Source organism: Canis lupus, chromosome 7, assembly GCF_011100685.1.
Source record: "Canis lupus familiaris isolate Mischka breed German Shepherd chromosome 7, alternate assembly UU_Cfam_GSD_1.0, whole genome shotgun sequence".
NCBI classification, from domain to species: Eukaryota; Metazoa; Chordata; class Mammalia; order Carnivora; family Canidae; genus Canis; species Canis lupus.
In genome coordinates this window covers 71,855,968-71,870,990 of record NC_049228.1, presented here as the reverse complement: position 1 = coordinate 71,870,990, position 15,023 = coordinate 71,855,968, and the positions used below count along the sequence as shown (strand labels likewise).

Below are 15,023 nucleotides of genomic sequence, written 5' to 3'. Positions count from 1 at the left end.
TTTTTTTTTAAGTTTCTTAACTCATATCAACCTCCTCCCTTCCCAAATTTATTTCTAAGTCTATAGGTTCTAATTCAAGGTTACAAGAAATTCTTAAATGTGGGACCCTCTATGTTAAATTCTTTGAGCCTCGGTTCTCTGACCTATAAATTGGGGATAATAGCTATAACCTCATAGGGTTATAAAGACTTATAGATCCTAAGGGAGCTCTCATTATTGGGTAATCATAACCACTCTTGTGGATTGTAGTTTGGGTGTGGCTCCCCACACTTCCTGAACCATTTCTAGTGTTCATTAAGGCCAGCCTGCCAAGTGCTGGCTGTCACCTCCCACGTATGTGTGTGTGCTCATCGGCACTTAGAAGTCACCAGGTTAAAGTGTCAGAGACTCACCGAGCAGGGAATCTTTTACCCCTGTCTTCTTCATAAGCATCGTAATTTATGTGTGAGAATGTGGTGGCTTGCATATAGGAAAGAAATGACATCCATATTCAAACAAGAGCAAACTAGTGCAAGTTTCTATAGAGCATAGTTCTTCGATCATAGAGTCAATTACATGGTAAGACTTTATTTCCCACTCTTTCTTGATGCTGGCAGTCGGACCAGGAGGAAGATGCAGAGCTCAAGGCACAGGTAGAAAATTAAAAATAAAACAAAAACAAAAACCAGTGTGTGATAAGTCATTGTTCGTCTACGGTGTCCCAGCCTTCCAGCATGCTCCGTAGGCGGTTACCCGTGTTGTCGGTGCAGTGTGGAGGATGGCATTTGTTCCCGTGACTACTGTGTCCCTTACCTTTCCCTTTCTTCTCCACTTTTTTCAGAATAGTCTGATTAAGCGAATAAAGGGTGAAAATGTGTATGTCAAACATAGTAATCTTATGTTAGAGGTTGGTATTGGTATATACCAGTGCATGTTTGTGTGTGTTGGCATTTCTGTTAGTGGCATACCTGTGGGCTCATACGATGGTGCATGAACTGTGTGCTCTCACCTGTGAATAAGTGGGGATACCTTCTTAGCCTACTTTGATTCCTTTCTGATTCCTTCCTTCTCCTAGATATAGATCCTTTTTCCTGTGTGTATTTGTTTTAATTTCTTGTTACATGTGAATTACACTCTATATTTATAGTTTGCCTTTAAAAACTCTTTTGATTTTTCTGCTTGTGTGAACTAGATTTTTTTTTCTTCTCTCTTCCTTAGAAATATCACATTTTCACCAAAGTGCTTGTAGTAGTGTCATGAGCCCTGATCAGATCCCTTTTATTTTGAGTACTAATGAGATTGACATTACTTTAGAAAAAAAAAAAAACGCAGATAGGAAGGCAAATGTAAAACATTGACTGTTGGATTCTTTATGTTCTGAATATAGGAGCTAGATAAAACTCAAGATGACCTGATGAAACACCAAACCAATATTAGTGAGCTGAAAAGAACCTTTTTAGAAACCTCCACAGACACTGCCATCACGAATGAATGGGAAAAGAGGCTTTCTACTTCCCCAGTGCGACTAGCCGCCAGGCAGGAGGACGCGCCCATGATCGAACCACTTGTACCTGAAGAGGTCGGTATTCGGGCATTGGGTTGCCATCGTCTTCTGTTCACTAGCATCACTCCTCTACAGGGCCTGCCCCTGGGGAACGCAGTTGGCAAGCTTCTGAGTAGACAGTCTTGCCGCCTGTCTGCGTATAACCTGAACTCACATACTTAGGCCTCCAAAGCAAAGCTGCAGAGTAAAATGATGTGGCGGGTGAGGGATGAGCAGACACATCACAGGGTGCTGGGAGTGAACAAGGAGGCCCAGGGAAACTACAGTGCATGCAAATTGGTTTATTCTAACCGCAAACCTAGATTTCACAGCTGGGAGAAATGGAGATATTGTCTTAATGAACTGACACTTTTTCTGAAAACGCTTTTTCTGCCACATTCAGAAATGCCCTGAAAACCCACGAATGTTTCTCATCAGTTGCAAGATGAGGCGTAGAGAGATTGTCTAATGTTTGACTAAACACTGATCCGAAGTTGACAGAATTTCAGGATATGTTTCACTCTGAGAAACCAGTGTTTTTTACTGGTAGAACTAGCGTTCGATTTGATTTTGATTTTTAACTGATTTTTTAAAATAGAAGCAACTGGTTATTTTAACCGATTTATAATCAGTTTTTGATTTTTAATGAAGTAGAGGCCGGAATGTCTCTTCAAGTAAGACTGTTCCATATTGAAAAGCTCTCTTGAAATGTACAGCCAGACAGTGAGGATTCAGCTGATACTATTTCAGGGCTCCCACTGTGGGACCCACAAATGGCAGTGGTGCCCATCTGTCAACTATTCAACATCCTCTTGCTTTATCTGTCTTTCAAAAGAACTAGTTTTTTAATAACCAGATCTTTCTAGCATTATACTGGTTAACTTCTTTCTTATCAAGTTCCCTTTATTGTAACATCGTTGTCCAGAAAGCTGAGACAGAAGAAAATCAAAACTTCAGCCTCTATGGGAGAAAAATCCGTTAAGTGGTCGTCTACATGCAATGCTTAGGTCCTTGTAGTGAAAAGAAAAATCTACTTACACTCATTTCGATCATTTTCTAAACTTCCCTTAAAAGCTATCTATCAAAAGTGACAAGGTGTATATCCATTTGAATTACTTTGAAAGGGGCCCTTTTATGCAGAATAAATGAAAAGTACTGTTGCCAAAATACTCCTGTACTGATACACATCAGTTTCATTCAGATTACTTGAGTAATCTACAGTGGCTAGTAGTGGTGATTATATTCTAAAAATACTGTGTATGTTTATTATAAAGTGTGAATTTTATTGCCAGTGGTTTCAATTTTCAAATAGTGATTTAATAGCACATAAGTTGCAAGGATGCCCCAAAGCATCTCCTCATTAACTTTGGAGCATAGACAAATCCACATACAGGGCAGGGCCCACCAAACAGGAAGGATAGATGTGTGGTACGTGAAGGGCTCCGCGTATGTCTCCACAAATATTTCCCACAACAGCCTTTTACGATCCACCTAGGCTTATTAGTCCATGTTAGAAGTACATTCCCTCCTGGTCACTTGAATAGGTAAAGTTTCCAAATCCCAACCAAAATGAAATACCCACTAGCACTTGTGCAGTGTCAGTATCATCCTCTTTTTGAACATAGGTGGTAGTTTTACAGTACATAAGCTTAGCACAGCTGATCTTCTTCAATCACAGATTCCATATTTGCACATTCATCTACTTGCTGAAATTCACTGTAACCCTAAACTCAGTATTAATGGCACTTTCACAGTTGTCTGCAGACAGACACAGAGTGGTGAAAACTTTGAGTCTCAACCGTGCCCGTTCCCAGCTTTGGTTGAACAAGGCAGTGCTCTGCCTTCCTGTTGAGTCTCCGTACTATGAACACATGTGCTTTTTGTGCCTATTTAGTGCTATGGTTTTGTGTGTCCATGGGTGATTCTGCTGTTTCAAATAACCCCCACACAGAGTGCCGAAGTGCTAGCTAGTGTTGCTCAGCACAAGAGCACTGTGATATGCTTTTTGGGAAGATATGTTAGAGAAGTCTCATCAGGAATAAGTCATAGTGCTGCTGGCCATGAGTTCAATGTTAACGGATCAATAATATGTATTAAATAGGAGTATTTAAACAAAAACACATACAGAACAAGGGTATGTATTGAACAGTTGATGACAATACCATGACCAGAGGCTCACAGAGACCTTAACCATATGTTTCCCATAAAATCAATGGTTCATTATTCACAAACTCATGTTCATGGTGATTCTATTGAACATAATTACCATGAATATCTGGAATCAACTCTATTTGTGCATTTGTATGCTTTCTAGTCCAGCTCTACTCTTGATAGGCAGATCTTCCCTGGGCCTTGAATTGGTGGTGGGGGGGGGGGGGGACATTCACCATGATCATCTCTTTCTGGATAGGGAGAGTTATCTTCACTCTCCGAATCTGACTTCTGTGACTTTCCATCCAAGCCTTGGGGTGCGACTCTAGGTGCATATTAAAATTACCTACCAGAAGTTTAAAAATACTGATGCCTGGGATCTATTAATCAGAGACTGATTTAATTAGTCTGATCTGCAGCCCCACAGAGTACTGTTCTTTAAAAGCTCTCCATGTAATTCTAATGCACAGTGCAGCTTGAGAACCCCTGGCCCAAGGAGAAACAAGGGCCATGGCTCTGCACAAATCCCTGCTCCTCTGAGAGAGAGTAATACCTCTGTACATTTGCAGGTCAGTAAGGGCCTTGTTTCCTAATTATGACATAGCAATGAATGTTTAAGTCACTAAAAATGTTTAGGGGTATACAGCTGACTCTGTTCTAACCTGCAACAAAAGTAAACATACCGATTATCAGCTTTTCTTTAGTTATCAGCATCTCATCACTTATCTTTAGCTAAACTAACTGCACTGAGGTTGACTATAGGATTTTAAGCTCTATCCCTTATGTGACCCTTTTCTCACACTGGACATACACACAGTTCAGAATACAGACAGTGTTGGTACTTTCATTATAGACAAAGACAATTTTGAAATTAGTTGATGTCAGATAACAGGATATGCTAAAAAACAAAAAAACAAACAAAAAAAAACACTTTTCCTGCTATTATTGGTTTGGGTTTTTTTTTGTTTTTTTGTTTTTTGTTTTTTGTTTTTTTTTTAGACTTTCATCCTAGGAATAATCTTTAGCTCAGTGATTATAATTAGAGGCCTACCAGTGGTATTCTGAAAAGTACCTACAATTTTGACCTTTCCTTCCTGTTTCTTATTCCTCTGTGACAAAAAGGCCACATTTGAGAGTAAAACAAAACAAAACAAAAATCCATATTTAATGATCCCACATGGTACATTTTGTCTTTTCCAACACCTTTCTCCAAAATGGGACAGGACAGGGTTGTTGTTTTTTTACCCTTCAGAAATATCTTTCTTGTTCCTAACTGAAAAAGGGGGATAGGAGATTGATGTTATCAAAATTTGCCAGTAAGACCTTCAGGGGGAATATTCTAGATGTCCCCTTACAAACTCTTAAGATGTCCCCTTACAAACTCTTATAGGTAGACTATTAGAGGTCGTCCTGATTGATTTGTACACACATAGGAATAGTAAATAACTCTCAGTAAATTACATTGTTTACAATAGAACTTATTTTAAAAGCTCTGTTCTAGAAACTTTGAGCTTTATATTAGGATTTTTTAGATGAAATAACCCTTTCTGTCATTACTCTATGGCGCTATACTCTCGGCACAGGGGTCGGCTTAGTGGCTAGTATATGGCCCCTTGAATTATTCCTATTTAATACTAAAGGAAATAATAAAAAGATAAAAGGAAGAAGCTAGTTGCTAATGTGTCATATTTATTTACTTCAACGTTTCTTAATGGTACATGTTAAAGCATGATTTGAAGCACTTAATTTTTCACTAAGATATTTTGAAATTGACTTTTTAAAGTTATTTGCCATCTTAATAAAAGTTCAAATAAACCTATAAATTTTGAATATACCTTGTGGAATAATAAAGGAATCAATCAAGGTCCAACTGAGTTTACTCAAACCAGTAGCTGATGCAATGGCCCTTGTGCATCTCCTTGCCCGGGATTAAGTCAGCGCTTGCTTCAGCAGGGAATGCAATCAACTATTTGTCAAATGCAGGAGTGAGGATCTTTTTCTCCCTTAATTTTTTTTTTAATCTTAACAACTTCTTTTACTACTCACTTCTCCAGTTTTGCAGATGACTAGCCTAGACACTGTGCTAATGTCAGGGAGCTCTTTCTATTGCTCTTGCATGTTTTCTGTTGGTAGAAGTGGCAAAGGTGTGAGTCAAACACTGGAGCTTCAGGAAATAATCTGTTACTTTTGGGAAATGATTAAACGTTGAGAAAGTTTCAGACCATTTTTCAAATTCATAAACAATAATTTACTTCTTCAGAAAAAGATGAATGACTATTATATGTAAGACACAGTAAAAGAACTGTCTTCCTAACTTGCCTTTTCTGGAAACTGTCTGCTTCCTCCTCTCCAACCCAACCCCCTTTATTCAAACAGACCAATGAAGAAAGAGAAATTTCTGAAAAAGTTATATTTTTGCAGCAAGGAAGCTCTCCATTCCTTGAGTCTCAGGTAAAAAACAAACATGAAGGAATTTCCCAGAAGGGAATCGCTCTTCAGATTTCAGTGTCATGAAAATGTCTTTAGTTTTTATTTTCTTTTGTAATTTTATCTTGCTTCCAAATAAGGTAGGTATTTCATTTTTGCTTAGATTCTGGGGAAGGGAAGAGGGAGCTTTATTACTATTTTAGTTACCAGTTAGCCATCATTCCTTTATGGCTCTTGCTCCTTGGTGATTATATCTGTGTATAGTCATTGAACCATGATGATTATGCTTTCTAACAATATTATTGGACTCTTTACTCTCTGCTTTCCCTATAGAGTGGTACTAATTTAGATGACCTTGACTGATTGTGAAAGTTCTGAACTTTTATTGGTTTTCCCACTAGCCGAGTCTGATAAAGAAAATGCAGGAAGGAGATTCTGCGGCCTCTGTGGTTACCTCTCATCAAATCATTTTCCAGAAAACTGTCCCATCGACCTTAGAGGTTATTTTTCAATTCATTTCATTTAATCCAGCACCAGCGTGTAGACTGCTCTCTAACGTTTGTTCTTAAGGCACACGTTTCTAGATTCAAGTGCTTAGACCAAGATAAATATGAAAGTAGAAAAACACTGTAGTTTAAAATGTAAATCAAGGTGCTCATCTGCCCCTGGTTTTGATTTGTCTTCCCTCCGTGATCTGTTAGACTAGCCCGCTGCCTGGTCTCAGCCTTTTAACCTTCTCAAATAGAACTTCCTTAACTTTGATTTCTTCTGCTATATTGGAAGTAAGACTAAGGAAAGTGGCAAAAAAACTGCTCAGACAATGAACTTCACTTATAAATAAGATTGGAACACGATACAGACCACCATGACCTATTTCTAAGAGTCTCCAACAATGCCCCAGCCGTAGGAGGCACTTCCCTGCAGGGCCTGGAGTATAGGCACACTCACTGTTTATTGGATAGTAAGTGCTGTAGTGCATTTGATCATCCTATTTAAGGAAGTCTGATTTACAAACATGAAAAATGGTATTTATTCACAGAAACTTAATGGGATGGATGCTGGCAAGTTCTTTGTGAAAACAGCAGATAAGAAGTGAAGTGTGGTATTACAGTTACCCAGGAACCGTCTTTTTGTGTCAATACAAGCTACATGACTTGTACAACAACTTCAGTCACGTCATTTAATCTTGAAATCTAAAATGATCGGAGAGTTTAGCATAAGGTCAAATATATTCTTGCAAAACTTTACCACCAAGGTAGGGTCCTGTTTCAAGAAATCTGAAATGGCAACTCCACGTGCAGACTGTATGCCAAGTGGAATGTCAGAGTTTATAAATTACAGACAGGAAGAGATTTGCAAGCATAATTATTAGATATTAACACCAGCCCCGTGCAGTCACATCACAGTGTAGCTTTTGCCCTGGTTTTCTTAGATGATTCTTAATTTAGAAATGAGACCATCAGAATGTCTAATTTAGCTTTTGTATTTCAAATATAGGGCACAGAGGATTGGGTTATTGTAGACAAAGTACCCACTGAGGTAGTTGATGGTGATTCGAAAAAGATTGTGACTTACAAGGTCGTGACGGTGAGCAGTAGAACCGGTGACATCCCCGCCGATCTGTTAAGATCCGGTGCCATTGAAATGCAGAGCTTCGATGACTGGGCCCGGGAAATGCAGTTGAGAGGAGAAAGCAAACAGAAAATATACACTCTAGGAAAGTCCTACGACACCGTATCGGGAAAGATCGTTACCATGACTGGGAAAGCCAAGGAGGGGGAGAAGGGGGTGCCGCCCTGCAGTCCAGAAGCCTTCCAGAACGCAGAGAGAGGCTTGGCGGAGCCCATGAAAGCCTTTCCACCCACGGCCGATTTCGAGGTCCTGGACGCCGCCCCTGATGAGAAGCCCAAAAGAGCACCCGAGGTCCACACCCCCAAACGGAAACTGTCCGAATCCCTGGCTCCCATCAGGGAAGCCGAGTCCCGGCGGCCCAGCCCTGAGGAAGAAGAAGATGTGCAGAAAGCCCCAGGGTCGGGCCGGGCCACGGGGCCCCTCGCGGGCCTGGACAGCACGCGTCTCGCCAGGATGGAGCCAGCGGAGGGCGAGGTCTTGAAAGTGGGGCTCTTTGGTCCCAGGAGGAAGAGCCTGTCCGAGTGGAGATACTCCCAGGAACCGGCTGTCACCGTGGCCACTGCTCATTACGTTACCGAGTCGGCCACGTCCCGAGTTGTGGTAACCAGTGCCTTTCGTTTGGGCCACCGTGTCAGAGTCCAGCATGACCTTTTTTTGAGGCAGTGCCCTTCCACCCTAAACTTTTCTGTTCCTCTCGCTATTTGGCTTTATGTTGAGAGCCGCCAACCCTAGCTTTTTCATTTTTCTCGTGGTTAGATGGATAGCGCAGTCCAGTGTAAGCATTAAAAACACTTTCCGTTTTGTTTCCAGCTCCCTGATCCCGAGATGTGGTAGTGCTGCCTGGGGCTTGCAATGAAGGGGAAATGACCTGCTTATGCCGGCACCACCCACATCCTAATAACTCTCTCTGCTTTACCAAACCAGAGCTCATGGTCACCTCAAGTTGCTATTTTATTTCCCATTCTTTTCTGTTTCCAAAATCTGTATGGTAGATTCCCTCCTGCCTCCTCCCGCCTTCCTCCCCTACAGTTTTGTCTAAGCAGCTGTGAATGTGACTATACCCGTCTGTTCCTGTCTCTGTGTTTGACTGTCCGTTTCTTTGTTCACTCAGACTAAACAGTCGTCTTCTGAAAAGCTCATGGATGGCTCTGAAATCTTCAGTTTGTTAGAATCTGCAAGGAAACCAACAGAATTCATAGGAGGGGTTACTTCTACTTCTCAAAGCTGGGTTCAGGTGGCCAATTGCTCCCTCTTTGGTGTTCCTGACTCTGCCTATTTGCCTATCTTTATGCCTCTTTGGTGTGTGTGCACGTGTGTGTGCATGCATGTTTTGCATCCAAGTGGCTCTAAGGCCTTAAACACCTGAGAGGTATCTTCAGGTGTTTTCCTTCGTGCCTGCTTGGCATAGCTGTGATGTGCCTTTATTTGCATCACTAGAACATACTTCAGATATTCAAAAAGCAGTCATGTTGAAAAATCTGAATAGCATTTAATTTTTTAAGCATCTTATGTCATCCATTAGGTCTCAGAAAGCTGCCAGAATCAGTGGGAAAATGCTATAGTGCTTTCATTTTGTTTTGTTTTCGTTGCGTTTTATGCCGCATCCTGTTTCATCTGCAGATATCCCGACATAGCAGCACAGGCTTGTGTGTGTGTGTGTGTGTGTGTGTGTGTGTGTGTGTGTGTGTGTGTGTTGGGGCAGAGGACGCGCCTCCGAGATTCTGGTGGGAGGAATGAAAGCGTTTGTAAGCGTTTCTGATTATAAGCACTTGACACTGGCTTTAGGTGTCCTGGTGAGTGGCTGCTTTTGTTTTTATTTTGGCTTTGTGACCTTTGGTGTATGGAAAGCCACAATGACACCCCAATCCTCTCCCATGCAGAAAACAGAAACCAAGACGGAGTCCAGCAAGACGGAGACAGAAACAAGCCATTTAGCACCGAGCCCCCAGCCACTTAGCACCGAGAAGGTTGTGCAGGAAACCGTGCTGGTGGAGGAAAGACATGTGATGAGTGTGCATGCGAGTGGGGATGCTTCTTACGTGGCTGGAGATGACATGGATGCTGCGACACAGGCAGCATCTGCTGATGCTTCTGGCTTGAAAGGGAAGGAGGGCTCTGCTCTGCCGGAGGGGGCTAAGGAGGAGAAGGGGCAGGTGGCCGATAAAGCTGTCCTCGAACAGGAAGAGACAGCTGCTGCTTCCCACGAGCCAGAGGAGGAGCAGAGCACAACAACCCACGTTCCTGAAACTCGGGAACAGAAACCTCATTTTGAGGTAACTAGTAGTTGACGTTACTTTCAGCACCAACGTAAAACTGACATATGACTCCCCAAAATCTCGTTAAGCGTAAAGTGTAAAGCTAAGTTTAATTTTCTACCTTTTCCAAGTGCAATTTGTTTCTCCTCTTATTCCCCCTCTTGCACGGCGACAGGGCCTCCATGCTGGTTTCCATCTTTGGGTTCACATGCAAACGTATTTAATGATTATTAATTATGTGTGGTTCCAGGAAATGGTTTCTACCTTCACTGTAATTATTGGCAGTAAACCTGGGGAATGCGTGGCCAGCCAAGATAGTAGAAAATTCGATAAATTTATTTTTGATCAGGATACTTACCCAGAAGGCCCAAAAACCATGCTCGCCCCGGTACCAAATGCCAGAACTTCGTTCTTTATCTCTTTTACTGAGATTCCTAAAGTATATGGAGTGAGGGGTGGCTAATGTCTTAAAATCTGTTCCTTCTTTCTAAGAAGTTATTAAATAAAAGGCGAATTGATGATTTTTGATCTATTAGTTTAGGCAAGACAGGAAAGGCAACATAAAAATAGTTTTTTAAACATTTCCTTCAAAATGCTTTCCTTTACCTGGAACATCCCATGTGAAAAACTCTCTGGAATTCTGAAAGACATTCCTCAACTAACCCTCCCCACGTTACACCTAACCATTTACTACATACTAACCTGTACTCATACATACCCACCGAGAGGGGAGGGAAAAAGCCAAAATCATGTCTTTGTGCAAACTACTAAATAGCCACTCTACCTGCTTCCCATTGGTACAGTCATCAACTGTGAAGACAGAGAGCCTCAGTTTTGGCAGTGTTTCACCAGGAGGAGTAAAGCTAGAAATCTCTACCAAGGAAGTGCCGGTAGTTCACACAGAAACAAAAACGATAACGTATGAATCGTCACAGGTAAGACTGTGCATGAAGGTCAAAGCCCTGGCACTTTGCTTTGCCCCTCTCTGTGGCTCACTGCATTAAAGTTGGACCCCATGACATTTAATTCGTGAGACTCAGAGGACACAGCAGCCAAACTGTGTCTGTCAAGAGTGATAATGGTAATAATTATAACTTTATTACTGCTGACGAAGCATCAGGTGACTTACACTGGTCTTCGTATATCTCAAGAGGTAGAACGAGGCTCAGGGACCTATTTCCCCAGCCATAGATGAGGAAGCCTACCAGCTCGAGCAGACACTACTCCCATTTCGCAAGGCCCAGTTTTTAAAGATGATTAACCCTGGCTGTGTTTGGGCGAGCCTGTCCCCAAGGCCATGGCTCCCATGTGCTGATTGGACAACGTGGCTATGGGGGGAGATAACTGAATCATTGTGATGTCCTGACCACTCAGATGCCCTGAGGGATCTGAGTGCAGTGTCTGTTCCCTGCTTTCGTAGGTTGATGCTGGTGCAGATTTGGAACCGGGCGTGCTAATGAGCGCGCAGACAATCACGTCTGAAACCACCAGTACCACGACCACCACCCACATCACCAAAGTAAGTGGACTGGGAAGAGACCGTCCCAGTTGGGCTGCACAGACGAAGAGTTTGGTGAATATCAGGACGCCCAGATAGGCGCCTTGGAGCTTTCAGGCCCACTCTGCTTACGGGGCGTGTGCTCCTACACGCTCCTTTCTGTTTAGGAGTATGCACCCTGATACCCTTTGCTTGCCTAACACGGAACTCCAGTCCTCAGCATGTGGTAGGTGTTCCAGAAACACGGGCCAGCCACGCCCAAAGGACTCCATTGTAGCTTCGCTTCTGGAATTAATGATTTTGAGTAATTGCCAAAGAAGTGTTTCAACGAATTCATTTCTTAACGAATGCTGTCAGTTAAAGCTCTGCTAGCGTTTTCTGCCATTTCCCCCACTGAATGATGATTGTTCCTCCAAGCGGGTCAGTTTGTAACACTTGTCTGTCCCTTGCAGACTGTGAAAGGAGGCATCTCCGAGACGAGAATTGAGAAGCGGATAGTCATCACAGGAGATGCGGACATCGACCATGACCAGGTAGTGTGCATGAGGCCGTAAATACCCTGGCAGAAGAACAGACATACACTGGTCAGCCCTACTCTTCCCAGTGTTGTTCTTCTAGTCCATCATGCGGTCTGAACAGTTTTCTGAATTGAATTTTCAATATGCAATATACAATTCCTTTTGCGGTCCTTGTACCTCATTTGTAAATTACATATATAAATCTAGCTCATAAGTCTCCACCTTGCTACTGATCATGCATGTTCCACCTCCTTTTTGTCTTTGCCCTTCTGTGATTTCCTGGGGATAGGCGCTGGCTCAGGCAATTAAAGAGGCCAAAGAGCAGCACCCTGACATGTCAGTGACCAAAGTAGTGGTCCATAAAGAGACAGAGATCACACCGGAAGATGGAGAGGATTGACCCCAGGTAAGAGGCGACGCTGATTCTCTAGGCTTGGCCTTGGCTGGCATGTAGCATGGGGCACTTCCCTCTGTCCTTCGCCTGCCACCTCCTCTTCCTTCTTCTCTCACTGGCATCAGCAGGGCTGCTCAGCAAGGGGCAGAAAATTGCTTTGTGGGTGCTGGTTTGTTTCAGATCTGGGAGTTCCATACTGTGGATTTTGGCATATTCACCAGTTAAAGGCTCAAGAAAGAAGCAGTCTTTGCTTGCATGGTCTCGCTGATGTTTCCTTTTCACTCATGCCCTGTACCCTTCATTATCCAAATTCAGAGGGTCAGATTTGATTTCACTTGCCCTGTGCCCTAATCAGAACTAAGGCCATTTTATCCTAAAAGGCACAATCCATGTATGCCAAATACTGGAGAAATAAAGTGTGCCCCTTTGTCCTTTTGACGACAGCATTATCCCATTCATTCTAAGCTTCCTTTGCGACTGTATTTGGTTATGCTTCTGATTACGCTCTCATTTTGCTTTGTTTCTAAACCTGGACACTCACTTTCATTTTGGTTGTCTTATATTTTCTGTATTCTTTGGGATGATTTTTTTTTCCTCTTTGTATAGCGTCTTGTCTCAGGAGGAGGCAAAAATGCAGTCTTGTATTCCAGCTTTTCTCTGGAAAGTGTGTGCATGCCTTTTCAAGGGCTGTTTGGCTGGCATCATGAGCATCTTCTGTAGTGCGCACAGACTTGTTTTGCACACTCACCTGCCGTGCAAGAACTCACAGCCACCCAGCATCCCCAGAGGGCTTTGAATGCTGAATGCAACAGTTGAGCTACTTGCACATGTGATTATGTGATTAAAGTCTCATAAAAGCTTTACACATATAAATGAAATAAGGAAGTTCTCTAACATTGATTTAGGGAATATAGATTGAATAGTGGACTCTCTAAAAAAATACAAAAGTCACTCATGCTCAATAATATAATTTGGAAGATAGAAAGCAATAAAAGGTTTCTTCGGTGAGCTTCAGCTGCTTGGGTAATGTAGTTACGTAAGAATGCATATCAGTGACTTATGCTGGTATTTTACAGTATCTTGTCAAAAAGTTCATTTGATAACCTGCAAGATACTTTTTTTGTGTGGCCTTAATCTGAGGAAAACTCTCAGGTGTTTTCCACTGAGTAACCAATCAAATCTCTTTTCTACAGGAATAATTTAGCCTGCACATGAATCCAGTCATGCAAACCATTAGGAAAACCAGAGCCTATATGGAGTTCCCTCTTCTAACCCAACTGACTTGTATCTATCTGCCCATGGAAAATTTCAATCCAGAAGAACTGACCTTGACCATTAATAAAGACACTGGCAGAAAGATCTTCCCATAATAAAACAATCCGAATCAGCATCACGAAACTGATATTGCATGAAGCAACGATAAAATTACAAAAGAGTAGCATTTTTAATTTCCACCAAGTGTCTAAGTTTTCAGCTATATCTGCACGTTCATAACCAACAATATAAACCGTGATCTCATGTAACACATAAACAATTCATGCCTTTCATAGTTTATTATTAAAGTCTAAACAAAACCACAATTTCTTAGGTGACAGATCTTTTGTTTACAGACAAATGAAGATTACCCTAAAATGCTAGAAGCTGTCTAGGTCCGATGTGTCAGGTTTATCCCAGATTAGATGTGCCAATAACCCAAGTTTATTCAGTAAACAACTTGAATCTTGTACTTGTTTCACCTGGTTTTATTACTCTCACTCGTAAACAGCAACGACTCTCGATTTCTCTGGAAATATTTAATGCTTACAATCCTGCTTTGTGTATCTAATTTAATTCGTTATAAGGTAGTACTGATTTTAGCATATTAATGTGATTTCTTCCTTGTTCGCTTTGGTCCGCGTCCAACCTGGAAAGCTTCCAAGAGTTCCCTAACAAGTCCTAAATATGTAAATTGTCATTATTTGGGGGAAGAAACCTGTTTTTGTTAGCTTACAATATTATGAAATTTCACTCCAGAAAAATCTGTTGGGCTTCTGTTGCTTTGTTTTCTTTCTTCTTTTCTTTTTCCTTGTGTTTTTAAGTTGATTTTTCTTCTTTTACTTGAAAAAAAAAGTGTTTTATTTTGAATCTGGTCCATATTTACAATCTAGTTAAGAGCCAAGCCTTAAATTGTACAGAATTTCCACTGTAATTAAACTATTTAGTGTTTAGTTATAAATAGCCTTCAAAAAGATATATTCTCCATTACACTGTCAACTGCATCACACAGCCCATGGTGAATGTATGTTTCTGCATAGCGAAATAAAAATGGTAAATGCATTTAAAACTCTAATTCTCTATGTGTAATAATTTCAGTATTGTATGTGTTTAGCCAAGAGGTAGCATTTTCAGGACATCAAAGACCTTATTATCTGCACTGGATAGAGCTTGTCTTTTTACAGGACAAAAATGTGTCTATGGTGACAGAGTGTATGGACCCTTCAAGGTATCAGAGATGGGAAACAATACATACACATAAATGTTTGGTTCCCTAGGAAGACCTTAAAAATTACGACTAGTTACCACAGAATCTCACTTTCAAAGTTAGGATTTTTTATTAAGAAAAGAAGTTCTATAAACCCAGTGTTTC

At 41.5% G+C, this 15,023-nt stretch overlaps 1 protein-coding gene across 35 annotated transcripts in view; it reads left to right on the top strand.

Annotated features, from left to right (window-relative positions):
- EPB41L3 (erythrocyte membrane protein band 4.1 like 3) overlaps positions 1–14,726 on the top strand; it is a 226,292-nt gene extending 211,566 nt beyond the window's left edge. For 7 of the 35 annotated variants that reach the window (XM_038543765.1, XM_038543754.1, XM_038543752.1 and 4 more), the window contains 13 exons: positions 597–632; positions 821–886; positions 1,367–1,558; positions 6,050–6,124; positions 6,502–6,600; positions 7,598–8,332; positions 8,844–8,966; positions 9,613–10,005; positions 10,791–10,922; positions 11,408–11,506; positions 11,938–12,018; positions 12,293–12,409; positions 13,591–14,726. In XM_038543765.1, coding sequence (XP_038399693.1) covers positions 597–632; positions 821–886; positions 1,367–1,558; positions 6,050–6,124; positions 6,502–6,600; positions 7,598–8,332; positions 8,844–8,966; positions 9,613–10,005; positions 10,791–10,922; positions 11,408–11,506; positions 11,938–12,018; positions 12,293–12,403 — 2,142 coding nt within the window. In that variant the 3' untranslated portion in view covers positions 12,404–12,409; positions 13,591–14,726. The remainder of the gene's footprint in view (positions 1–596; positions 633–820; positions 887–1,366; positions 1,559–6,049; positions 6,125–6,501; positions 6,601–7,597; positions 8,333–8,843; positions 8,967–9,612; positions 10,006–10,790; positions 10,923–11,407; positions 11,507–11,937; positions 12,019–12,292; positions 12,410–13,590) is intronic. The other 28 variants (XM_038543776.1, XM_038543775.1, XM_038543782.1 and 25 more) reach the window with 19 other exon arrangements.
- The last annotated feature ends 297 nt before the right edge of the window (positions 14,727–15,023 follow it).